The sequence below is a fragment of the Scardinius erythrophthalmus genome, assembly GCF_964197995.2.
Source record: "Scardinius erythrophthalmus genome assembly, chromosome: 25".
In the NCBI taxonomy this organism is placed as follows: Eukaryota; Metazoa; Chordata; class Actinopteri; order Cypriniformes; family Leuciscidae; genus Scardinius; species Scardinius erythrophthalmus.
The window spans coordinates 436,793-462,164 of NC_138245.1; the positions used below are offsets into that span (position 1 = coordinate 436,793).

General features: G+C 45.0%; 1 protein-coding gene across 1 annotated transcript in view; it reads left to right on the forward strand.

Annotated features, from left to right (window-relative positions):
• Nucleotides 1–25,372, forward strand: part of poc1a (POC1 centriolar protein A) — a 112,176-nt gene that overhangs the window by 64,607 nt on the left and 22,197 nt on the right. The window contains exon 10 of the mRNA XM_081357076.1: nt 18,921–19,082. Coding sequence (XP_081213202.1) covers nt 18,921–19,082 — 162 coding nt within the window. The remainder of the gene's footprint in view (nt 1–18,920; nt 19,083–25,372) is intronic.

The following is a 25,372-nucleotide window of genomic DNA, read 5'->3' on the forward strand; positions in this document are numbered from 1 at the left end:
TAAGAGCTCGCTCAAGTACTGCGGAGCTAAACCATTTAGTGATTTGTAAGTAATCAGCAATATTTTAAAATGAATACAATGTTTAATAGGGAGCCAGTGCAGTGTTGACAGAACCGGGCTAATATGGTCATACTTCCTGGTTCTGGTAAGAACTCGAGCTGCTGCATTTTGGACCAGCTGTAGTTTGTTTATTAAGCGTGCAGGGCAACCACCCAGTAGAGCATTACAGTAATCTAGCCTAGAGGTCATGAACGCATGGACTAATTGTTCCGCATTTGTCAATGAGAGCATATGGCGTAATTTAGATATATTTTTAAGATGGAAGAATGCGGTTTTACAGATACTGGACACGTGACTATCAAATGAAAGATTGGTATCAAAGAGCACACCCAGGTTCCTAACCGACGACGAAGACTTAACAGAGCATCCATCAAGTGTTAGACAGTATTCTAGATTATTACGTGAGGAAGTTTTTTGTCCAATAATTAGAATCTCTTTTTTTCAGAATTTAGTAGTAGGAAATTACTAGTCATCCAGTTTTTTATATCAGCTGTGCATTCTGTTAATTTTGTGAATTGGTAAGTTTTGTCGGGGCGTGAAGAAATATAGAGCTGAGTATCGTCGGCATAACAGTGAAAGCTAATGCCATGTTTCCTAATGATATCTCCTAATGGTAGCATGTACAGTGTGTGTGTGTGTGTGTGTGTGTGTGTGTGTGTGTGTGTGTGTGTGTGTGTGTGTGTGTGTGTAGCATGTACAGAGTGAACAGCAGCAGTCCTAGTACTGAGCCTTGTGGTACGCCATACTGAACTTGTGATCGATGAGACATCTCTTCATTTACTGCTACAAACTGATAACGGTCAGATAAGTATGATTTAAACCATGCTAATGCAATTCCACTAATGCCAACATAATGTTCGAGTCTATTTAAAAGAATGTTGTGGTCAATAGTGTCAAATGCAGCACTAAGATCGAGTAACACTAATAGAGAGACACAACCACGATCGGATGATAAGAGCAAATCATTTGTGACTCTAACGAGAGCAGGGCCGGATTAACCATTAGGGCAACTGGGCACTTGCCCAGGGGCCCATGACATCTAGGGGGCCCTGACAGGTAGGAAATACACAGAAATTTAATAAAGTTATCAAACTCTTTACGATCTTCTTCACTGCATAAAGTGCATCTACGCGGGTTCACGCGACTTTCCTGCCTCCCCGCTGAACGCCAGATTACTCCCGCTGGTTGAGCGCGGTAAAGTTCGTTTCAGTTTCGATATTAGCCGGACATTTGTTCTATAGGGTCGGTAGTCTAACAAAGATATCAATAGCAAGATTAGTTTTAACATTATGTGACCATTGTATATCGACATGATGAAATATTCGTTCAAAATCATTCGTGCATTAATGCTGCATAATTATACCTGAGAATGCTTTGACGCGTTTCCACAGCGCACGATGCTTAAGGGAACGTCTGCCAATTCCACCAACTGCGTTAAACGTAGTCTATAATTTGTATTATTTAAAATGACTTTTAACATTTAAAAACAGACGTTTTCAAATTCCAAAGCTTGCAAGGTTCCTAATGTCAATACTGACTTTACAGCTATACAGCTTTCCTGGTAGCCTTGAGTAAATTAACGTCTAAGAAAATGATTCATAAAACGTATAAATATCAGTTGAGCCTATGTTTATTTTCGTCATTGACACAGACGAAAATGAAAAGACTATCAGTCAAAGTTCAGCTTTAGGAGAGGTAGAAATAGGCCAGTATAAGAATACTGAGAGAAGAAATATGAAGATGAGGAGAGAGCAGACCAATAATTTAATGACAAGGTTTTAAAGCTAGCCTATTTCTTATAATTGTTTGGCCTTCAAAAGTCCTAAATTGCACATGTAGATCAGAGAAATCCAAATTTTCTCGGGGGAGCATGCCCCCGAACCCCCCTAACTACGGGGGGCCTTGAGTCTTGTTGCCCAGGGCACAGGATATTGTTAATCCGGCCCTGAACGAGAGCAGTCTCAGTACTATGGTACGGTCTAAATCCTGACTGGAAATCCTCAGATATCATTTCTTTCTGAAAAGGAACACAGTGTTGCTCCTGTTGTTCCACAGTGTGTGACTCTGGATGTGTGTGTGAATCTGAATTTGTGTGTGACTAGATGTGTGTGTGTCTCTAGATGTGTGTGTGACTTTGGAGTTGTGTGTGAATCTGCAGTTTTCTGTGAATCTGGCTGTGTGTGTGACTCTGCATGTGTGTGTGTGAATCTGCAGTTGTGTGTGACTGGATGTGTGTGTGACTCTGCATGTGTGTGTGTGACTGGATGTGTGTGTGACTGCATGTGTGTGTGTGAATCTGCAGTTGTGTGTGACTGGATGTGTGTGTGACTCTGGAGTTGTGTGTGAATCTGGAGTTGTGTGTGTTCAGAAGCGTGTTTCTCAGCTAATAGCTCCGCTCAGAGGCGGTGGAGAGATTTCTGTGGCGCTGCTGTAAATGTCAAACTCAAACACACAGTAACTGACCGAAGCTCTTCTTCTTAATGGCTCTGATAGACTCGTTACATTTGTCAGATGTAATTAGAGGAACCTGAAAACTGAACACGTGTCTTCACAAGTTCGTTCCCTGTTTCCTGGAAATGTTGAATGACACTAATGTTCGCCCGTTGTCTGAGTCTTCAATGAGACGGTTAGTCATGTGTGTGTAGATCACTGTAGTGTGTGTGTGTGTAGATCACTGTAGTGTGTGTGTAGATCACTGTCTGTACATCGTGTTCTCTCTATTAATGCTCATATATTGGGTCTCGTCAGAAGGTTTATGCAACACACGGTGATCAAGAGTCCTAGTTCACAGGATGTATGGCTGCAGTCTGTCATTGACTAATCAAATGAAATGGCGTTTTTTTTCTTTTTGTTATTATGATTATTAATATTTTGCATTGACTGAATCCACATTCGTCTGTGCTAAACCATTATTAGTGCATCCTATATCATATGTTACAGCTGCAGTATTTCTGCTGGAGTTTGCCATTACAGTGACCCATGGAGACTTTAAATGTCTGAAATGCATTGCATTAGATACAAAACATCAAATGAAGTGCATCTGCGCTCCAATGATGCTGGATTATTTTTCTGAGAAAGTCTTTAAAAGAAAGTTTAAATGAATCCTCCAGAGCCGTTCAGTGGATGAAGCTGAATGAACTGATACATTTCCCTTGAATTTTTGACACAAGTTTTTATTATAAAAATGACCTTTAAGTTTCAGAACTCAAAACTTCCTTTTGAAACCGAGCTCCCAAAATGTCTCGTTTCGGATTTTGTCACATTATGATGTCATAGTGTGACGAAAGACCGCCTCCGCAGAAGAAGATCGACGCCCACTTCTACATCATCACCTCTTTAGCCCCGCTTTTAAACCGAGAGTTTGACGCAGGGTTTTTAGAGAGATGATGTTTTATTCCACGTGTCTGTTACAGATTGTCTGATATGTGCTCACTTTACTGAAAATGATCAATGATGAATATAAGAATGACAGAGAACATTTATTCATAATTTGTTTATAATTTGTCAGCTATAACTATGGGAACTCCAAGTGCTTCAACTTTATTTTTCATGACCAAGACTTGTGCAGAATGCATAAATATATGTAATGAGATGAGCACCTTTCTGTGTCGTCTTTGTTCCAACACTAAAATTATAATGTAATAACTAGCTCACAAATACATAAGGAATAATTATAAATAAAGATGATTAATTACTTTAATTACCGCAGTATCTGTGGTGTTTGTCTTATAATTCGGGATCAGACTCTGACTCAAACACGGAATATCGGAAGTTTCCAAAACAATTCCACACGTGTAATGGCAGGACGTTAAAAATGATTTTAATATGCAAAACTGTTAGCCAATCACAGCAGTGGGTGTTTCCTCCCAAGCCTTGAATGAGACACGCCCATCAAAACGTCAGAAACAGGAAATAGCCCATAACTTCTAAATTAGGATGTTTTTAAATGTAAAAATCTTGATAACATTGAGTGAGTGAGAGCTCTGCACTGAATCAGTGAGAGCTCTGCACTGGTTCTTCAGTTATAATGGTGCTGTGTGTGAACCAGTGAAAGGAAGGCATGATCAGCCCTGGAGGGATGAAAACATGATCACTGGGGAGAGAAACGCATGAATCACGTCTTCAGTCTGTGCTGAAGTTTGGCTGATTTTACTCATTCATGCCAGTTCTGTGTTTACAATGCAGGACATTCCCACAAGCATTTATTCACAACCCACCTTTTCCTGAACACGGTTCATTCTGAATGCACTCTGACAGAAGACATGACCTCTTGTTTAACAGATAATCTTGAGTGTGTAAAATATTAAAACAGTGAACCAAACAATGTGAAGTGTTTGGTTCAATAAGACTGAGTTCGTTCAGTGTTTTTTTTTTTTTTTTTTTTGGTCAATGTAGTATTATTTGAACTGTAAAGTTGTTTAAATCATATTTTTTACAGCAATTTCACAGTTTAGGATGTTATTATAGATGTTGGTGTGGTTTCAGAAGAAGGTTGTATTGCCTAAACAACATGTATTTCTATTCTAATCTCAGAATTTTTTTAAACTATTTTAACTGCTGATTCCAATAAGTGTTTTAGAAGAAAAAGTAGACGCGGAAGTACCATTGTTTATTGAATGGTTATAATAAATCATCGTACATCATGATGATAAATGGAGAAACCCTCAGAGGGAAACAATCTTCAGACATTTTCCCTTTATGAATTTATAAAGTCCTAACTGGCCCAAATATCCTCATTATTGTGCAGAAAATCAGAGCATTTGTCAGTGTGAAAACATCGAAGACATCCATTTTCTTTCAGTGCTCAAGCACAGATTAATCTCATCACACTAAGATAAGAGAGGACCTGCAGGTCTTCATCAGGATCATAACTGAAGACGTGACGCTTTACGTTACAATGCAAATAATGCACACTCTGTGACGGTTTATTGATTTTAATAAAGATGACACGAAATATTTATACATGCCATGGATTGGTGTGTAATTGCGTGTGTGTGTGTGTGTGTGTGTGTGTGTGTGTGTGTGTGTGTGTGTGTAAGAGAGAGAGTGTGTGTGTGTGTGTGTGTGTGTGTGTGTGTGTGTGTGTGTGTGTGTGTGTGTGTGTGTGTGTTTGAGAGAGAGTGCCTCTTGATGAATGACTCTATGGAGGAAGCAGCTCTTGATGGATCCGTCAGACCAGAGTTTCACTGAGGCCTCAGGAAATTTTCCACTGTTGGTTTTTCCAGTCCAGGTGATTCATGGTGAGGGTGTTAAAGGGTGTGTGAGTGTGTCTCACTGTATGTGTGTGTGTGTGTGTGTGTGTGTGTGTGTTTGAGCAGCTGTTTTACTGCTGAGCTGTGAATAAGTCCACCTCTCAACAAGAGTTAATCCTGCTCTTTGGAAGCCTGTTTGCTCAGCATAAGCTCTCTCAGCTTTCATGTTTTTGTGTTTGTTTCGTCGGCTCTTCCTTAACATTCAGCTGCGGTTCCACCGGCCGAGATCTGCCTCTCAGCTCAGGCCTTTCCTCAACTAGATATCATGTAGTTCAAATTGTTCGCAATATGATTTTTTTAGTACAATTGATGATAAAATAAGTCTTTAAAAGGTATCCCATGTATTTATGTGCATTCTGTAATCAGGTGTTTTCATGCCATCAAAGCAAAGCTACGTATAAAGTAGCACATGCAGTGCATCCGGAAAGTATTCACAGCGCTTCACTTTTTTTACATTTTGTTATGTTATGTTACAGAATGGATAAAATGCATTATTTCCCTCAAAATTCTACAAACAATACCCGTTCTTTCAACGTGAAAGAAGTTTGTTTGAAATCTTTGCAAATGTATTAGAAATAAAAAATGAAAAAATCACATGTACATAAGTATTCACAGCCTTTGCCATGACACTCAAAGTTTAGCTCAGGTTCATCCAGTTTCCACTGATCATCCTTGAGATGTTTCTACAGCTGGATTGGAGTCCACCTGTGGTGACTTCAGTTGATGGACACGATTTGGAAAGGCACACACCTGTCTATATAAGGTCCCACAGTAAACAGTGCATGTCAGAGCACAAACCAAGCCATGAAGTCCAAGGAATTGTCTATAGACCTCTGAGACAGGATTGTATTGAGGCACAGATCTGGGGAAAGGTACAGAAACGTTTCTGCAGCATAGAAGGTCCCAATGAGCACAGTGGCCTCCATCAACCGTAAATGGAAGAAGCGTTGAACCTCCAGGACTCTTCCTTGAGCAGACTGAGCGATTGCGAGAGAAGGGCCTCAGTCAGGGAGGAGACCCAGAACCCGATGGTCCCTCTGACAGAGCTCCAGTGTTTCATTGTGGAGAACCTTCCAGAAGAACAACAACCTCTCCACCAATCAGGCCTGAGAACCTTCCAGAAGAACAACCATCTCTACAGCTCTCCATCAATCAGGTCTGAGAACCTTCCAGAAGAACAACCATCTCTGCAGCTCTCCACCAATCAGGCCTGAGAACCTTCCAGAAGAACAACCATCTCTACAGCTCTCCACCAATCAGACCTGAGTCCCTTCCAGAAGAACAACCATCTCTCAGCTCTCCACCAATCAGGCCTGAGAACCTTCCAGAAGAACAACCATCTCTCAGCTCTCCACAAATCAGGCCTGAGAACCTTCCAGAAGAACAACTATCTCTACAGCTCTCCACCAATCAGGCCTGAGAACCTTCCAGAAGAACAACCATCTCTACAGCTCTCCACCAATCAGGCCTGAGAACCTTCCAGAAGAACAACCATCTCTACAGCTCTCCACCAATCAGACCTGAGTCCCTTCCAGAAGAACAACCATCTCTCAGCTCTCCACCAATCAGGCCTGATAACCTTCCAGAAGAACAACCATCTCTACAGCTCTCCACCAATCAGGCCTGAGAACCCTCCAGAAGAACAACCATCTCTACAGCTCTCCACCAATCAGGCCTGAGAACCTTCCAGAAGAACAACCATCTCTACAGCTCTCCACCAATCAGGCCTGAGAACCTTCCAGAAGAACAACCATCTCTACAGCTCTCCACCAATCAGACCTGAGTCCCTTCCAGAAGAACAACCATCTCTACAGCTCTCCACCAATCAGGTCTGAGAACCTTCCAGAAGAACAACCATCTCTACAGCTCTCCACCAATCAGGCCTGAGAACCTTCCAGAAGAACAACCATCTCTACAGCTCTCCACCAATCAGGCCTGAGAACCCTCCAGAAGAACAACCATCTCTACAGCTCTCCACCAATCAGACCTGAGTCCCTTCCAGAAGAACAACCATCTCTACAGCTCTCCACCAATCAGGCCTGAGAACCTTCCAGAAGAACAACCATCTCTCCAGCTCTCCACCAATCAGGCCTGAGAACCTTCCAGAAGAACAACCATCTCTACAGCTCTCCACCAATCAGGCCTGAGAACCCTCCAGAAGAACAACCATCTCTACAGCTCTCCACCAATCAGGCCTGAGAACCTTCCAGAAGAACAACCATCTCTACAGCTCTCCACCAATCAGGCCTGAGAACCTTCCAGAAGAACAACCATCTCTGCAGCTCTCCACCAATCAGGCCTGAGAACCCTCCAGAAGAACAACCATCTCTACAGCTCTCCACCAATCAGGCCTGAGAACCCTCCAGAAGAACAACCATCTCTACAGCTCTCCACCAATCAGGCCTGAGAACCTTCCAGAAGAACAACCATCTCTACAGCTCTCCACCAATCAGGCCTGAGAACCCTCCAGAAGAACAACCATCTCTACAGCTCTCCACCAATCAGGCCTGAGAACCCTCCAGAAGAACAACCATCTCTACAGCTCTCCACCAATCAGGCCTGAGAACCTTCCAGAAGAACAACCATCTCTACAGCTCTCCACCAATCAGGCCTGAGAACCCTCCAGAAGAACAACCATCTCTACAGCTCTCCACCAATCAGGCCTGAGAACCTTCCAGAAGAACAACCATCTCTACAGCTCTCCCCCAATCAGGCCTGAGAACCTTCCAGAAGAACAACCATCTCTACAGCTCTCCACCAATCAGGCCTGAGAACCTTCCAGAAGAACAACCATCTCTCAGCTCTCCACCAATCAGACCTGAGTCCCTTCCAGAAGAACAACCATCTCTCAGCTCTCCACCAATCAGGCCTGATAACCTTCCAGAAGAACAACCATCTCTACAGCTCTCCACCAATCAGGCCTGAGAACCTTCCAGAAGAACAACCATCTCTACAGCTCTCCACCAATCAGACCTGAGTCCCTTCCAGAAGAACAACCATCTCTCAGCTCTCCCCCAATCAGGCCTGAGAACCTTCCAGAAGAACAACCATCTCTACAGCTCTCCACCAATCAGGCCTGAGAACCTTCCAGAAGAACAACCATCTCTCAGCTCTCCACCAATCAGACCTGAGTCCCTTCCAGAAGAACAACCATCTCTCAGCTCTCCACCAATCAGGCCTGATAACCTTCCAGAAGAACAACCATCTCTACAGCTCTCCACCAATCAGGCCTGAGAACCTTCCAGAAGAACAACCATCTCTACAGCTCTCCACCAATCAGACCTGAGTCCCTTCCAGAAGAACAACCATCTCTCAGCTCTCCACCAATCAGGCCTGATAACCTTCCAGAAGAACAACCATCTCTACAGCTCTCCACCAATCAGGCCTGAGAACCCTCCAGAAGAACAACCATCTCTACAGCTCTCCACCAATCAGACCTGAGTCCCTTCCAGAAGAACAACCATCTCTACAGCTCTCCACCAATCAGGTCTGAGAACCTTCCAGAAGAACAACCATCTCTACAGCTCTCCACCAATCAGGCCTGAGAACCTTCCAGAAGAACAACCATCTCTACAGCTCTCCACCAATCAGGCCTGAGAACCTTCCAGAAGAACAACCATCTCTACAGCTCTCCACCAATCAGACCTGAGTCCCTTCCAGAAGAACAACCATCTCTACAGCTCTCCACCAATCAGGCCTGAGAACCTTCCAGAAGAACAACCATCTCTCCAGCTCTCCACCAATCAGGCCTGAGAACCTTCCAGAAGAACAACCATCTCTACAGCTCTCCACCAATCAGGCCTGAGAACCCTCCAGAAGAACAACCATCTCTACAGCTCTCCACCAATCAGGCCTGAGAACCTTCCAGAAGAACAACCATCTCTACAGCTCTCCACCAATCAGGCCTGAGAACCTTCCAGAAGAACAACCATCTCTACAGCTCTCCACCAATCAGGTCTGAGTCCCTTCCAGAAGAACAACCATCTCTACAGCTCTCCACCAATCCGGCCTGGGAACCTTCCAGAAGAACAACCATCTCTGCGGCTCTCCACCAATCAGACCTGAGTCCCTTCCAGAAGAACAACCATCTCTGCAGCTCTCCACCAATCAGGCCTGAGAACCTTCAAGAAGAACAACCATCTCTGCGGCTCTCCACCAATCAGACCTGAGTCCCTTCCAGAAGAACAACCATCTCTGCAGCTCTCCACCAATCAGGCCTGAGAACCTTCCAGAAGAACAACCATCTCTACAGCTCTCCACCAATCCGGCCTGGGAACCTTCCAGAAGAACAACCATCTCTGCGGCTCTCCACCAATCAGACCTGAGTCCCTTCCAGAAGAACAACCATCTCTGCAGCTCTCCACCAATCAGGCCTGAGTCCCTTCCAGAAGAACAACCATCTCTGCGGCTCTCCACCAATCAGGCCTGAGAACCTTCCAGAAGAACAACCATCTCTGCAGCTCTCCACCAATCAGGCCTGAGAACCTTCCAGAAGAACAACCATCTCTGCAGCTCTCCACCAATCAGGCCTGGGAACCTTCCAGAAGAACAACCATCTCTGCGGCTCTCTACCAATCAGACCTGAGTCCCTTCCAGAAGAACAACCATCTCTGCAGCTCTCCACCAATCAGGCCTGAGAACCTTCCAGAAGAACAACCATCTCTGCAGCTCTCCACCAATCAGGCCTGGGAACCTTCCAGAAGAACAACCATCTCTGCGGCTCTCCACCAATCAGACCTGAGTCCCTTCCAGAAGAACAACCATCTCTGCGGCTCTCCACCAATCAGGTCTGAGAACCTTCCAGAAGAACAGTCATCTCTGCAGCTCTCCACCAATCAGACAAAAGGCACTCCTCAGTAGTTTGACAAAAGGCACCTGAAGGACTTTTAGACCATGAGAAACAAAATTGATGAGGAACTGGGAGACACGTCAGGATTGAGGGAAAGATGAGGATCGAGGGAAAGATGAGAAACTGGGAGACTCGTCAGGATCGAGGGAAAGATGAGGATCGAGGGAAAGATGAGGAACTGGGAGACTCGTCAGGATCGAGGGAAAGATGAATGTACAGAGATGTCCTTGATGAAAACCTGCTCCAGAGCTCTGGATCTCAGACTGGGGCGACGGTTCATCTTCCAACAGGACAACGACACTCAGCACACAGCCAAGATAAAAGAGGAGTGGCTAAAGGACAACTCTGGGAATGTCTTTGAGTGGCCCAGCCAGAGCCCAGACTCGAGCCGATTGATCATTTCTGGAGAGATCTGAAGATGGCTGTGCACCGACGCTCCCCATCCAACCTGATGGAGCTTGAGAGGTTCTGCAAAGAAGAATGGCAGAAACTGACCAAAAATAGGTGTGCCAAGCTTGCAGCATCATACCCAAGAAGACTTGAGGCTGTAATTGGTGCCAAAGGTGCTTCAACAAAGTACTGAGCAATGGCTGTGAATACTTATGCACATGTGCTTTTTTTATTTTTAATAAATTTGCAAAGATTTCAAACAAACTTCTTTCACGTTGTCACTGTGGGGTATTGTTTGTAGAATTTTGAGGAAAATTATTTAATCCATTTTGAAATAAGGCTGTAACATAACAAAATCTGGAAAAAGTAAAGCACTGTGAACACTTCCGGAGAGGTCAAGGACAGGTGGGCAGAACGACATGAAATCTGACACGCCATCTAAAAAATGTGACACTCATGGTGAAAGACACTGAAAATACATTGAGAATCAATCAAAGCCACAATAGAAATGTAGGTAACACTTTATAATCAGCTTTGATTCGTTCATACAATAAGCAATATTCTTTTTACAGCATTAATTAATCTTTGTTAATGTTAGTCAGTACAAATATATTTGTTCAGTGTTTGTTCATGTTATTCCACTGTGGATTGAATAATATTAACATAAAACTTTTGATTTGAAAACTGTATTGTTAAAGGTTTAATTTAGCATAACTAAATGAAAGCTTATTGTAAAGCGGTAAGAGAACGAGTCCTGTGTGTAACTTTTGTCTCTTGTACTGTTGCGTAATCAGCATTCATGTAACTAATTCATTTGAAATTTTCATGGAAATCATTTGAAAGTGGTTCATTCTCACCATACGCTATTATGAATGACCTGGTTTTGTCACACTGATGAATAATGGACATGTAATTGATTTATAAGAACAGAAAGCATGTAAAGAGTGTGTGTTTCAGGTGTTATGCTACCTGACCAGACGTTTCCCATTGTTCCTTGAGGATCTAGTGTTTGAGCGGTTCAGCCGGATTAAATATAGCCTTCAGTGCCGGAGCAGCCGAACACGGTTTATATAAGGCTAAACTTCACTGAGAGTAAATATTTGACCTGGCACTGCAGAAATCTCCTCGTGTCGCACCATCAGTGGAGAACCAGGAAAAATCCCAGCTGAATTTATTCAGTGCTAACGGATGACTAACGCACCTTTTTCCGTTCCACGTCAACGAATCAAGGGGAAGATTTAGATGATCCCACGCTTGCCATTGTCATGAATATCCCTGAGGATCTGAGGTCTGAGTCAGCAGAGACGAGCTGGTGCTGATGGAAGAGTTCCCACTTCTCCACGTCTGAGGGAATGTGACAGCTGTCAATCACACTGAGCCTCATATTTACACTCTTACGTCTGGCCATACTAGAGGAATCCTGAATAACGGATCAGTTCTCATATAATGGTGTCAATGCAGGCAGATCAATAGTATTGTTGAATATTAAATGTCCCCAACTAAGCAGGCCAGAAGCCAGAGCCAACAGAGGCAAGGAATCAAAACTCCATCAGTGACAGAATGGAGAGAAAAAAAACCTTGGGAGAAACCAGACTCAGTCGTAATAGAAACACACAAATCTTGTTTAGAATACTTGTTCTAAATATAAAAGAATAGCAGAATCCACACCACAACTATGACAATAACAACACAGAGAATCGATATCGTTGGAATCACATTCAGAATGATTTTTTCCAGCTGATTGATGATAAAAACATTGACAGCCAATCAGAATCCATCCTGCTTTAAAGAGCTCGAGCATTTAAAGCGACAGACGGCAAAACTGCAGCGGTTATAATAAACAGAAAGATATCGAGTGCTGGTTTGAACGGGCCTTAAAGCTTTTATTTTGGTAAAAACAGGTTAACAAACATCTCTTTTCACTGTGTAAGTATGATTTAAACCAGGGGTGCCCAACCCTGCTCCTGCCGATCGACTGTCCTGCACAGTTCATCTCCAACCCTAATCAAACACACCTGTCTTTAATTTTCAAGTGATCCTGAAGACGTTAATTGGTTGCTTCAGGTGTGTTTGATTAGGGTTGGAGATAAACTGTGCAGGACAGTCGATCGGCAGGAGCAGGGTTGGGCACCCCTGATTTAAACCATGCTAATGCAATTCCACTAATGCCAACATAATTTTCGAGTCTATTTAAAAGAATGTTGTGGTCAACAGTGTCAAATGCAGCACTAAGATCGAGTAACACTAATAGCGAGACACAACCACGATCGGATGATAAGAGCAAATCATTTGTGACTCTAATGAGAGCTGTCTCGGTACTATGGTACGGTCTAAATCCTGACTGGAAATCCTCACAGATATCATTTCTTTCTGAAAAGGAACACAGTTGTGAGGATACCGCCTTTTCTAGTATCTTTGACAGAAAAGGTAGATTCGTGATCGGCCTGTAATTGACTAATTCTGTAGGATCGAGTTGTGTTTTTTTAACAAGCGGTTTAATCATAGCCAGCTTAAAGGTTGTTGGTACGTATCCTAGAGACAAAGACGAATTAATGATATTAAGAAGAGGATCTATGACCTCTGGGAGCATCTCTTTCAGGAGCTTAGTCGGTATAGGGTCTAACATACATGTTGTAGATTTAGATGATTTAATGAGTTTAGTAAATTCTTCCTCTCCTATAGCAACGAACGAATCAAATTTTTCCTCAGGGAGACTACAATGCACTGCCTGATGCGATACTGTAGTAGACGGTTGCATAGTTAAAATTTTCTCCCTAATATTATCAATCTTGTAAGTAAAGAAGTTCATGAAGTCATTACTGCTGTGTTGCTTGGAAACGTCTGGGGTTGAAGCCTTCTTTTTAGAAGATATCACTGTGAAACTTCTCCAATTTATTACTGGAATAAACATAAGACAAACAAGTTTTGTGTAAATGAATGTTTTAATATGCAAATGAGGCCTTATATACTTAAAAATACTCTCATTTGCATACAATTCCAAAAAACGAAATTGGAAAGGACCAGGTTTAAAATTATTGATTAGATTTGTTGACATATTAGATGAAAGGGCTGTTACTGAGGGGATTTTGGATATCTTATTTTGTGCTTTAGTAAATTAGAGAATACTGACAATAGCCTTAAAATCAATTAAAACCAAAAATCAATTTTCACCATGTTGTTTGGAGTAAAAGGAACTATAACTCAGGATATGAATGATATATCAACAAATCCCTCTGTAAAAGCCTTCAGAATATAGTTCAGTATAAGACTGGAAAGGTTGGTGCTTGTCGGTGCTACTGAAGTGGATATTTTTGACTCTGAGTCTGAGAAAAAACTCATTTTGAGAAAACGGCCTTTAAAGTTTTATATTGTATAATTTCATACATTTCTATTGAAACCCCCAACCTACAAACAAAATATATATTCAGTTCATTAATATCAGTAGTGTATAATACTTAAAACACATGGAAAATTGATAAATGAATAAATGAATAGCCTTAAGCTGAAAAGAACGACCATAACAAACACATAACAACAGTCACAAAAACTGCAACTGTCCCTGTTTGTTCTATGTCCATCTATAACTAATTGAATCTAATAAACAGCTCCCCGTCTGTTTACAGCCTCAATGTCCACGCCTGCACCATATGTAGGCCCTCTTCGATCTCCTGTCAGTGTCTTTTCACCTTTTTGGCTGTGCTTATGTTTTGGAGCAGAGAACTAATCACTTAGTCGGATATTCACATCGACCAATCAGATGTGGTTTTCGGCTGTAGATTCCCCGGCAAATTTTCGCGGATGGCTATTTCTACAAAGGAAATGCCCATATTTGGATTAGACGGCGCTGTGTAGGAGACTGGGAGCTCTACAATGATAACAGGCATGACATGTTTCTGTGAATGGAGACGGCACGGGGGCTTGCATTAGAATGCTAACTTTTGGTGATTTCCGGTAGAAATCTAAAGGTGCAAGTTGATAAAATATAATTAAATAACCACCTTAATGTGTAATGTTGACATATTTTTTATTTTGACATGAAAGCGTACATAAGGGAGCAAACTGGCCCAAAATCTCAAAATTGACCACTGCATGAAAAAAAAAACGATGTTTTCACCTGCCGTGTCTCACCTTAAGCGCAGTGGAGCAACTGTGTCTAAAGTGCTGGAAAAGGAAGAGTCAAAATTTTCTGTCGCAATATCGAGTTCTTCTAGGCTATCCGGGATGCTGAGATGATGAAACTGATCAGGAAGATTATTAAGAAAGCAATCTTTAGTGGCAGAAGTGATAGGTCTAACATATTTGTAAGTTTACACGAGACTAGATAATGATCTGAGATGTCATCGCTCTGCTGCAGAATTTCAACGGCATAAACGTTGATTCCATGTGACAATATTAATTCTAAAGTTAGGACTCAGTCCTTACTGAGACTTGGATCTTGGAGGACTCAGTATTTCACCATTCTCAGACCTGCTGGTGTTCAGCAGCCAGCTTTCTTCCACCATCACATCAGCCTGTGTTGAACAGACCTGGAATCACCAGGGTCACACAGGCAAATATTTACCTATCTTGGCCCAGGAAGAGGCTCTCGAATTGCACCTGTTTGCCAGATGTGTCCAGGAGCCGCTTTATGCCGTCTTTATTCTCAGAGTGAGTCGAATAGCTGTTTATTTTTCCCTTTGGCCTCTTTCAGAAGAACATAGACATGATGCCAAACCCTTGGACCAAATGTGTCTGTAGAAAACCATCTCTGATGATGTTTTTGACATGGTTCTAATCGAAAACTTTACATGTTCAAGAAGAGTTTCCATACGCTCTCCTCTGAACAGATGAGTCTCCCTGAAGCTTCTGATCTCTGAACTTCATGCTTTGGCAGTTGATTGTTGATCTGAGAACTTCTCTTATTCACTCTTGGTCTTCCTTGTTCAATCCTCCTCATCAGTATCAGGCAGATTCATTCATGAAGTCCTTTCACAGGATCTGTTCTCTTGTTCTCCACTTGATAGTAATCACACTGAACAACAACAACACCAGTCATGCGCTTGGAAACACACATAGAGACTCTATAGAGTTCAGTTGTCTGTCTGTGGTTTCAGTTTCATTGTGGCAGTGCAAATGTTTCATGTGGACTACTATTATGGACCTTCAACCCATCAGGCTTACATACAAGGACAAACTCTGGGAAGCAAACGGGAGTGTAATAAGTGCTTATTATTATTTTTAATCATCGCGTCTTGGGTTTAATATCAGTCTTTACTGGTGTAATATGTTTTATTGATGGAGCAGTTGTGATGAAGATGGCTTTCCCGTGTCTCTTGTCTTCCAGTGGCGATCAGTCAGATATGCTGTTAGTCTCATTTGTGTCCATAACACTGTATCCAGGCAACATGAGTGAATTACACAGCTGGCCTTTACATTCAGCACTTTCATTAAACTATCACATGATTTCTCAAACTATCATCAGAAACACATGTGACCGCATCAATGTTTTTAATATGGACTTTAAGCAACAGCTGCTGATGGAACAGCAAAGGCGACCAGAAGTAAACCGATTACTGCCGTAGCGAAGAACGCAAAAGTAACTAACCAACAATAAGGAGGACGGCATAATGGATCAATTAAAGGGGTCTTTAATTATGATTTCACTTTTTTAACTTTAGTTAGTGTGTAATGTTGCTGATTGAGCATAAACAACATCTGCAAAGTTACAACGCTCAAAGTTCAAAGCAAAGGGAGATATTTTCTTTTACAAAAATTGCTTTTTAAGGACTACAACAAATGGCTGGTAGGGACTACAACGAGCTTCTTCTCGGTTTATGACATCATAAACCCTAAGATTTACATAAACCCCGCCCCCAGGAACACACAACACAGGGGGTGAGGCCATACCGCTTTAGAAAAGAGGAAGAGTGTTGTCGCTGTTTTTTATACTCTGGAAAAAGTTTGTCCTAAGGCTGTCGAACTTAGAGAGGTTAAAATTTATTTTTAACACTGTTCCTGAACATCATAACCTCAGCTTTTGTCTGTGTGCTGCACATTTGACTGAGAACAGCTTCCAGAATAGAGTACAACGCAGGCTATACGCACAAAAGTATGTCTTATTATTTGTAGTTGTGTATTAACAGTTCCAATTATAAGTTTTATGTAGTTGCTATGATAGCTGTGATGCAAATGAAGGGCAAAGCTTTGCCTCCACTAGCCTGCTAACATTACAGTATTGATGTAGTGTTTACTGTAGCTTTTGTAAGACTGTTCACAGCCCCTTAGGAAAAGTATCCATGATTTTGTGATTGATTACTGTTTGTATTAACATAGTTTTCAGACAAATATGATTAAATGGTGGATGAAAAAAACATACCACTCTGAAATGTCCGTTCAACACAATCCTCTTGTTTGTTAACATTGTCAGGGTCTGAATCGGGCTCGAAATGGTTTGAAATTGATGCCATCGTTAATGTTTACATCTAAGTAGAGCTCGCGGTTATGAAGGGGGTTATGACATTTCCCGAACACGCGCTGAGCGCTGCCAATCACAGCACACTGGGCCAGCTAACCAATCACAACACACTGGGCCAGCTAACCAATCACAGCACACTGGGCCTGCTAACCAATCCCAACACACTGGGCCAGCTAACCAATCACAGCACACTGGGCCTGCTAACCAATCCCAACACACTGGGCCAGCTAACCAATCACAGCACACTGGGCCTGCTAACCAATCACAACACACTGGGCCTGCTAACCAATCACAGCACACTGGGCCTGCTAACCAATCACAACACACTAGGCCTGCTAACCAATCACAGCACACTGGGCCTGCTAACCAATCACAGCACACTGGGCCTGCTAACCAATCACAGCAGACTGGGCCAGCTAACCAATCACAACACACTGGGCCAGCTAACCAATCACAGCACACTGGGCCTGCTAACCAATCACAGCAGACTGGGCCAGCTAACCAATCACAGCACACTGGGCCTGCTAACCAATCACAACACACTGGGCCTGCTAACCAATCACAACAAACTGGGCCAGCTAACCAATCACAACACACCGGGCCAGCTAACCAATCACAGCACACCGGACCAGCTAACCAATCACAACACACCGGGCCAGCTAACCAATCACAACACACTGGGCCTGCTAACCAATCACAACACACTGGGCCTGCTAACCAATCACAACACACTGGCCCAGCTAACCAATCACAGCACACTGGGCCAGCTAACCAATCACAGCACACTGGGCCAGCTAACCAATCACAACACACTGGGCCAGCTAATCAATCACAACACACTGGGCCTGCTAACCAATCACAACACACTGGGCCAGCTAACCAATCACAACACACTGGGCCTGCTAACCAATCACAACACACTGGGCCAGCTAACCAATCACAGTACACTGGGCCAGCTAACCAATGACAACACACTGGGCCAGCTAACCAATCACAACACACTGGCCAGCTAACCAATCACAGCACACTGGGCCAGATAACCAATCACAGCACACTGGGCCAGCTAACCAATCACAGCACACTGGGCCAGCTAACCAACCACAACACACTGGGCCATCTAACCAATGACAACACACTGGGCCTGCTAACCAATCACAGCACACTGGGCCAGCTAACCAATCACAGCACACTGGGCCAGCTAACCAATCACAGCACACTGGGCCAGCTAACCAATCACAACACACTGGGCCATCTAACCAATGACAACACACTGGGCCAGCTAACCAATCACAACACACTGGGCCTGCTAACCAATCACAGCACACCGGGCCAGCTAACCTATCACAACACACTGGGCCATCTAACCAATCACAACACACTGGGCCAACTAACCAATGACAACACACTGGGCTAGCTAACCAATGACAACACACTGGGCCAGCTAACCAATGACAACACACTGGGCCAGCTTACCAATCACAACACACTGGGCCAACTAACCAATTACAACACACTAGGCCAGCTCAAAGCACACTAGGCCAGCTAACCAATCACAACACACTGGGCCAACTAACCAATGACAACACACTAGGCCAGCTCAAAGCACACTAGGCCAGCTAACCAATCACAGTTCAATGGGCCAGCTGACCAATCACAACACACTGGGCCAGCTAACCAATCACAACACACTGGGCCAGCTAACCAATGACAACACACTGGGCCCAGCTAACCAATCACAACACACTGGGCCAGCTAACCAATCACAGTACACTGGGCCAGCTAACCAATGGCAACACACTGGGCCAGCTAACCAATCACAGCACATATTGTAAATCGGAAGGAGGGGCAGGCAATGACGGATCATGTGAAGCACATTCAGATGGATGTCAGTAACAGTTTCCCTTCTCTCCTGCAGGAGTCAGAACCCGCTGGCCGATCCTCACACAGGAGTGACAGCAGAGCCGGTGCGGTTTCGCCTGGAGCCGGTGTGGACTCGCAGACGGAGGTTGACCGTGTTCCTGCTGCGCTGACCAACACCCTGCAGCACATCATCTCACAGCTGGATGTGCTCACACAGGTAACACCCAATACTCTCTTCTTAATCCCTCTGATACTCACACAGGGAACACCCAATACTCTCTTCATAATCCCTCTGATACTCACACAGGGAACACCCAATACTCTCTTCTTAATCCCTCTGATACTCACACAGGGAACACCCAATACTCTCTTCTTAATCCCTCTGATACTCACACAGGGAACACCCAATACTCTCTTCTTAATCCCTCTGATACTCACACAGGGAACACCCAATACTCTCTTCATAATCCCTCTGATACTCACACAGGGAACACCCAATACTCTCTTCATAATCCCTCTGATACTCACACAGGTAACACCCAATACTCTCTTCATAATCCCTCTGATACTCACACAGGTAACACCCAAAACTCTCTTCTTAATCCCTCAGATACTCACACAGGGAACACCCAATACTCTCTTCTTAATCCCTCTGATACTCACACAGGGAACACCCAATACTCTCTTCTTAATCCCTCTGATACTCACACAGGGAACACCCAATACTCTCTTCATAATCCCTCTGATACTCACACAGGGAACACCCAATACTCTCTTCATAATCCCTCTGATACTCACACAGGTAACACCCAATACTCTCTTCATAATCCCTCTGATACTCACACAGGTAACACCCAAAACTCTCTTCTTAATCCCTCAGATACTCACACAGGGAACACCCAATACTCTCTTCTTAATCCCTCTGATACTCACACAGGGAACACCCAATACTCTCTTCTTAATCCCTCTGATACTCACACAGGGAACACCCAATACTCTCTTCTTAATCCCTCTGATACTCACACAGGTAACACCCAATACTCTCTTCATAATCCCTCTGATACTCACACAGGGAACACCCAATACTCTCTTCTTAATCCCTCTGATACTCACACAGGGAACACCCAATACTCTCTATATAATCCCTCTGATACTCACACAGGTAACACCCAATACTCTCTTCTTAATCCCTCTGATACTCACACAGGTAACACCAAATACTCTCTTCATAATCCCTCTGATACTCACACAGGTAACACCCAATACTCTCTTCATAATCCCTCTGATACTCACACAGGTAACACCCAATACTCTCTTCTTAATCCCTCTGATACTCACACAGGTAACACCCAATACTCTCTTCTTAATCCCTCTGATACTCACACAGGGAACACCCAATACTCTCTTCTTAATCCCTCTGATACTCACACAGGGAACACCCAATACTCTCTTCATAATCCCTCTGATACTCACACAGGGAACACCCAATACTCTCTTCTTAATCCCTCTGATACTCACACAGGGAACACCCAATACTCTCTTCTTAATCTCTCTGATACTCACACAGGTAACACCCAATACTCTCTTCTTAATCCCTCTGATACTCACACAGGTAACACCCAATACTCTCTTCATAATCCCTCTGATACTCACACAGGGAACACCCAATACTCTCTTCTTAATCCCTCTGATACTCACACAGGTAACACCCAATACTCTCTTCATAATCCCTCTGATACTCACACAGGTAACACCCAATACTCTCTTCATAATCCCTCTGATACTCACACAGGGAACACCCAATACTCTCTTCTTAATCCCTCTGATACTCACACAGGTAACACCCAATACTCTCTTCATAATCCCTCTGATACTCACACAGGGAACACCCAATACTCTCTTCTTAATCCCTCTGATACTCTCACAGGTAACACCCAATACTCTCTTCTTAATCCCTCTGATACTCACACAGGTAACACCCAATACTCTCTTCATAATCCCTCTGATACTCACACAGGTAACACCCAATACTCTCTTCATAATCCCTCTGATACTCACACAGGGAACACCCAATACTCTCTTCATAATCCCTCTGATACTCACACAGGGAACACCCAATACTCTCTTCTTAATCCCTCTGATACTCACACAGGGAACACCCAATACTCTCTTCATAATCCCTCTGATACTCACACAGGGAACACCCAATACTCTCTTCTTAATCCCTCTGATACTCACACAGGGAACACCCAATACTCTCTTCTTAATCCCTCTGATACTCACACAGGTAACACCCAATACTCTCTTCTTAATCCCTCTGATACTCACACAGGTAACACCCAATACTCTCTTCATAATCCCTCTGATACTCACACAGGGAACACCCAATACTCTCTTCTTAATCCCTCTGATACTCACACAGGGAACACCCAATACTCTCTTCATAATCCCTCTGATACTCACACAGGTAACACCCAATACTCTCTTCTTAATCCCTCTGATACTCACACAGGTAACACCAAATACTCTCTTCATAATCCCTCTGATACTCACACAGGGAACACCCAATACTCTCTTCATAATCCCTCTGATACTCACACAGGGAACACCCAATACTCTCTTCTTAATCCCTCTGATACTCACACAGGGAACACCCAATACTCTCTTCATAATCCCTCTGATACTCACACAGGGAACACCCAATACTCTCTTCTTAATCCCTCTGATACTCACACAGGGAACACCCAATACTCTCTTCTTAATCCCTCTGATACTCACACAGGGAACACCCAATACTCTCTTCTTAATCCCTCTGATACTCACACAGGTAACACCCAATACTCACTTCATAATCCCTCTGATACTCACACAGGGAACACCCAATACTCTCTTCTTAATCCCTCTGATACTCACACAGGGAACACCCAATACTCTCTTCATAATCCCTCTGATACTCACACAGGGAACACCCAATACTCTCTTCTTAATCCCTCTGATACTCACACAGGGAACACCCAATACTCTCTTCTTAATCCCTCTGATACTCACACAGGGAACACCCAATACTCTCTTCTTAATCCCTCTGATACTCACACAGGGAACACCCAATACTCTCTTCATAATCCCTCTGATACTCACACAGGGAACACCCAATACTCTCTTCTTAATCCCTCTGATACTCACACAGGGAACACCCAATACTCTCTTCTTAATCCCTCTGATACTCACACAGGTAACACCCAATACTCTCTTCATAATTCCTCTGATACTCACACAGGGAACACCCAATACTCTCTTCTTAATCCCTCTGATACTCACACAGGTAACACCCAATACTCTCTTCATAATCCCTCTGATACTCACACAGGGAACACCCAATACTCTCTTCTTAATCCCTCTGATACTCACACAGGGAACACCCAATACTCTCTTCATAATCCCTCTGATACTCACACAGGGAACGTCTCGGGTTACGACTGTAACCCTTGTTCCCCGAGAAGGGAACGAGACACTGCGTCGTCGTCGTGACGACACTATGGGAACGCCCCCAGCGTAACGAATCTGAAGTATGAATGAAATCTGTCCAATCCTGATTGGTGCTGCGTCATGACGTAGTAGATGACGGCATACCCGGAAGCTACAAAGGGACGCCGGCTCAAACACACGTTAGCTACTTTGCGATGAAGCAAGCGCTCTTAACGTGATAGGTGTGGCGGCGAGACGCAGTGTCTCGTTCCCTTCTCGGGGAACAAGGGTTACAGTCGTAACCCGAGACGTTCCCCTTCGAGGGAACTCGCACTGCGTCGTCGTCGTGACGACACTATGGGAACGCAATGCCCACTATGCCACACCGTAAGCACGCCACCCTAGTGTGAAGCTGGAAGACCAGGCACACTTAGGACGCGAGCACTCTGGCGCCAGGCGTCACAGGGAGTTGCAGACTATAAAATCTTATGAAGGTGTGCGGAGTGGCCCACCCAGCCGCTTCGCAAATATCTTGAAGCGAGGCTCCAGAAAGGAGGGCTACCGAGGAGGCCATGCTCCTGGTAGAATGAGCCCTCACAGCTATAGGTGAAGGCAGATTGCGCACCTGATAAGCTGTGGCTATAGCCTGAACAATCCAATTACTGATTGTCTGCTTGGATGCAGGCAGCCCCTTCTTGGGTGAACCAAAGCACACCAACAACTGGTCTGACTTCCTCCACTGAGAGGACCTCTCAAGGTACACTCTCAGGGCTCTGACTGGGCAGAGCAGGTGAAGTCTCCCCTCTTCCGCCGTCACGTGAGGTGGAGGATGAAAAGCCTGAAGAACCACTGACCGTGCCACATTAGATGGCACCTTGGGCACATAGCCCGCTCTAGGGTGTAAGATGGCCTTAACTCTGCCAGGGGCAAACTCCAGGCAAGTTGGCATTATAGCCAAGGCCTGGAGATCCCCCACTCTCCTCAGAGAGGTGATAGCAAGGAGAAAGGCCACCTTAAGGGTCAGGTTCTTTGCCTCAGCTGACTCCAGTGGCTCGAAGGGGGCCTCAGCCAACCCCTCAAGTACCACTGCCAGGTCCCAGGTTGGAACTCAGGAGCGAGCCGCAGGCCTCATCCTCCGAGCCCCATGGAGGAAACGTACAACCAGATGGTGCTTCCCCAAAGGCCCATCACCTACAGGCGAGTGGAAAGCCGCAATGGCAGCCACATACACCTTTAGTGTGGACGGGGTTAGACCGGCGGAGAAACGATCTTGGAGGAACTCCAGCACTGAAGCCACTGGGCAGTTAACTGGGTCCACCTCACGCTCTCTACACCAAGTGGAAAACACATTCCACTTCAGGCTGTACAGTCTCCTGGTAGAGGGAGCCCTGGAGCTGAGTAAGGTCTCGACAACGTCTGCCGACAGGCCAGCCTCTAGGTACCGAGCCCCCTCAGGGGCCAGACCCAAAGGTTCCACAGCTCTGGCCGGGGGTGAAGTATTGTGCCCCCTGCCTGAGACAGCAGATCCCTCCTCAGAGGGACCTGCCACGGGAGGCCGTCTAGCAGAGCTATAATGTCCGAGAACCAAACTCGGGTCGGCCAGCGGGGTGCTACTAAAAGTAGACTGATCCCCTCTCGGCGAACCCGCTCCAAGACTCCCGGGAGCAGAGCGATCGGGGGAAATGCGTACAGACGCAGCCTCGGCCACGTCTGCATCATGGCATCCAACCCCAGCGGAGCTGGATGCCTGAGAGAAAACCACAGTGGGCAGTGGGACGTCTCTCGAGACGCGAACAGATCCACTTCCACTGGGCCGAATCTCACGCACATGGCTTCCACCACCTCTGGGTGGAGTCGCCACTCCCCGGGCCTCAGCCCCTGCCTCGACAGGACGTCTGCTCCCTGATTTTGATCCCCGGGGACGTACATCGCTCTGAGAGACGACAGTTTCCCCTGGGACCACAGAAGGATCTGGTGCGCCAGTCTGCATAGAGGGCGCGACCTCAGACCCCCCTGATGATTCAGATACGCGACTACAGAAGTGTTGTCCGAGCGTATCAGGACATGGTGGCCGCGGAGGTCTGGGAAAAAGCTCCTCAGAGCTTTGTAGACCGCCAGCATTTCCAGGCAGTTGATGTGCCAGGAAGAGTGCCGGGTCTCCCACAGACCTCTCGCAAAGCGGCCGTCCATGACCGCGCCCCAACCAGTGAGGGAGGCATCTGTTGAAACGGTTTTCCGGCAACATGATGCTCCCAGCACTGGTCCCTGGGACAGGAACCAAGGTTTCCTCCATATGACGAGAGAACGAAGGCATCTGCGCGTTACTCTGATCATACGGAACGGATTTCCCCTCGGGGAAAACCCCTTGGCTCTCAACCACCACTGTAGGGGTCTCATGTGCAGCAGGCCAGAAGGTATGACGCTGGACGCTGCTGCCATGTGCCCCAGCAGTATTTGAAACTGCTTCACAGTGAGGTTGTGGCCTAGCTTCACTCTGGAGACCAACGCCTGTATGGAACCCACCCGAGCAGGAGACATTTGTGCCCGCATCGTCGTGGAGTCCCATACCACTCCCAGGAACGTAGTCCTCTGGGAGGGCGTCAACACGCTTTTCTTCGTGTTGAGTCTCAGCCCCAAGCACCTGATATGAGCGAGAACGACATCTCGATGTCGAACTGCCATATCGTACGACTTGGCTAATATTAGCCAGTCGTCGATGTAATTGAGTACACGAATGCCCTGGAGTCTCAGCGGAGCCAGCGCTGCATCCATGCACTTGGTAAAGGTGCGAGGGGAAAGAGCTAGGCCAAAGGGAAGAACCCGATATTGGTACGCTTCGCCCCCGAAAGCGAACCTCAGGAACTTCCTGTGACATGGAAGGATGGAGATATGGAAGTATGCGTCCTTCAGATCTATCGTGACGAACCAGTCCTCGAACTGGATCTGACTCACGATGGCTGGAATTGTGAGCATCTTGAACCTGAATCTCCTCAGAGAACGATTCAAGTGCCTGAGATCTATTATTGGACGCAACCCACCATC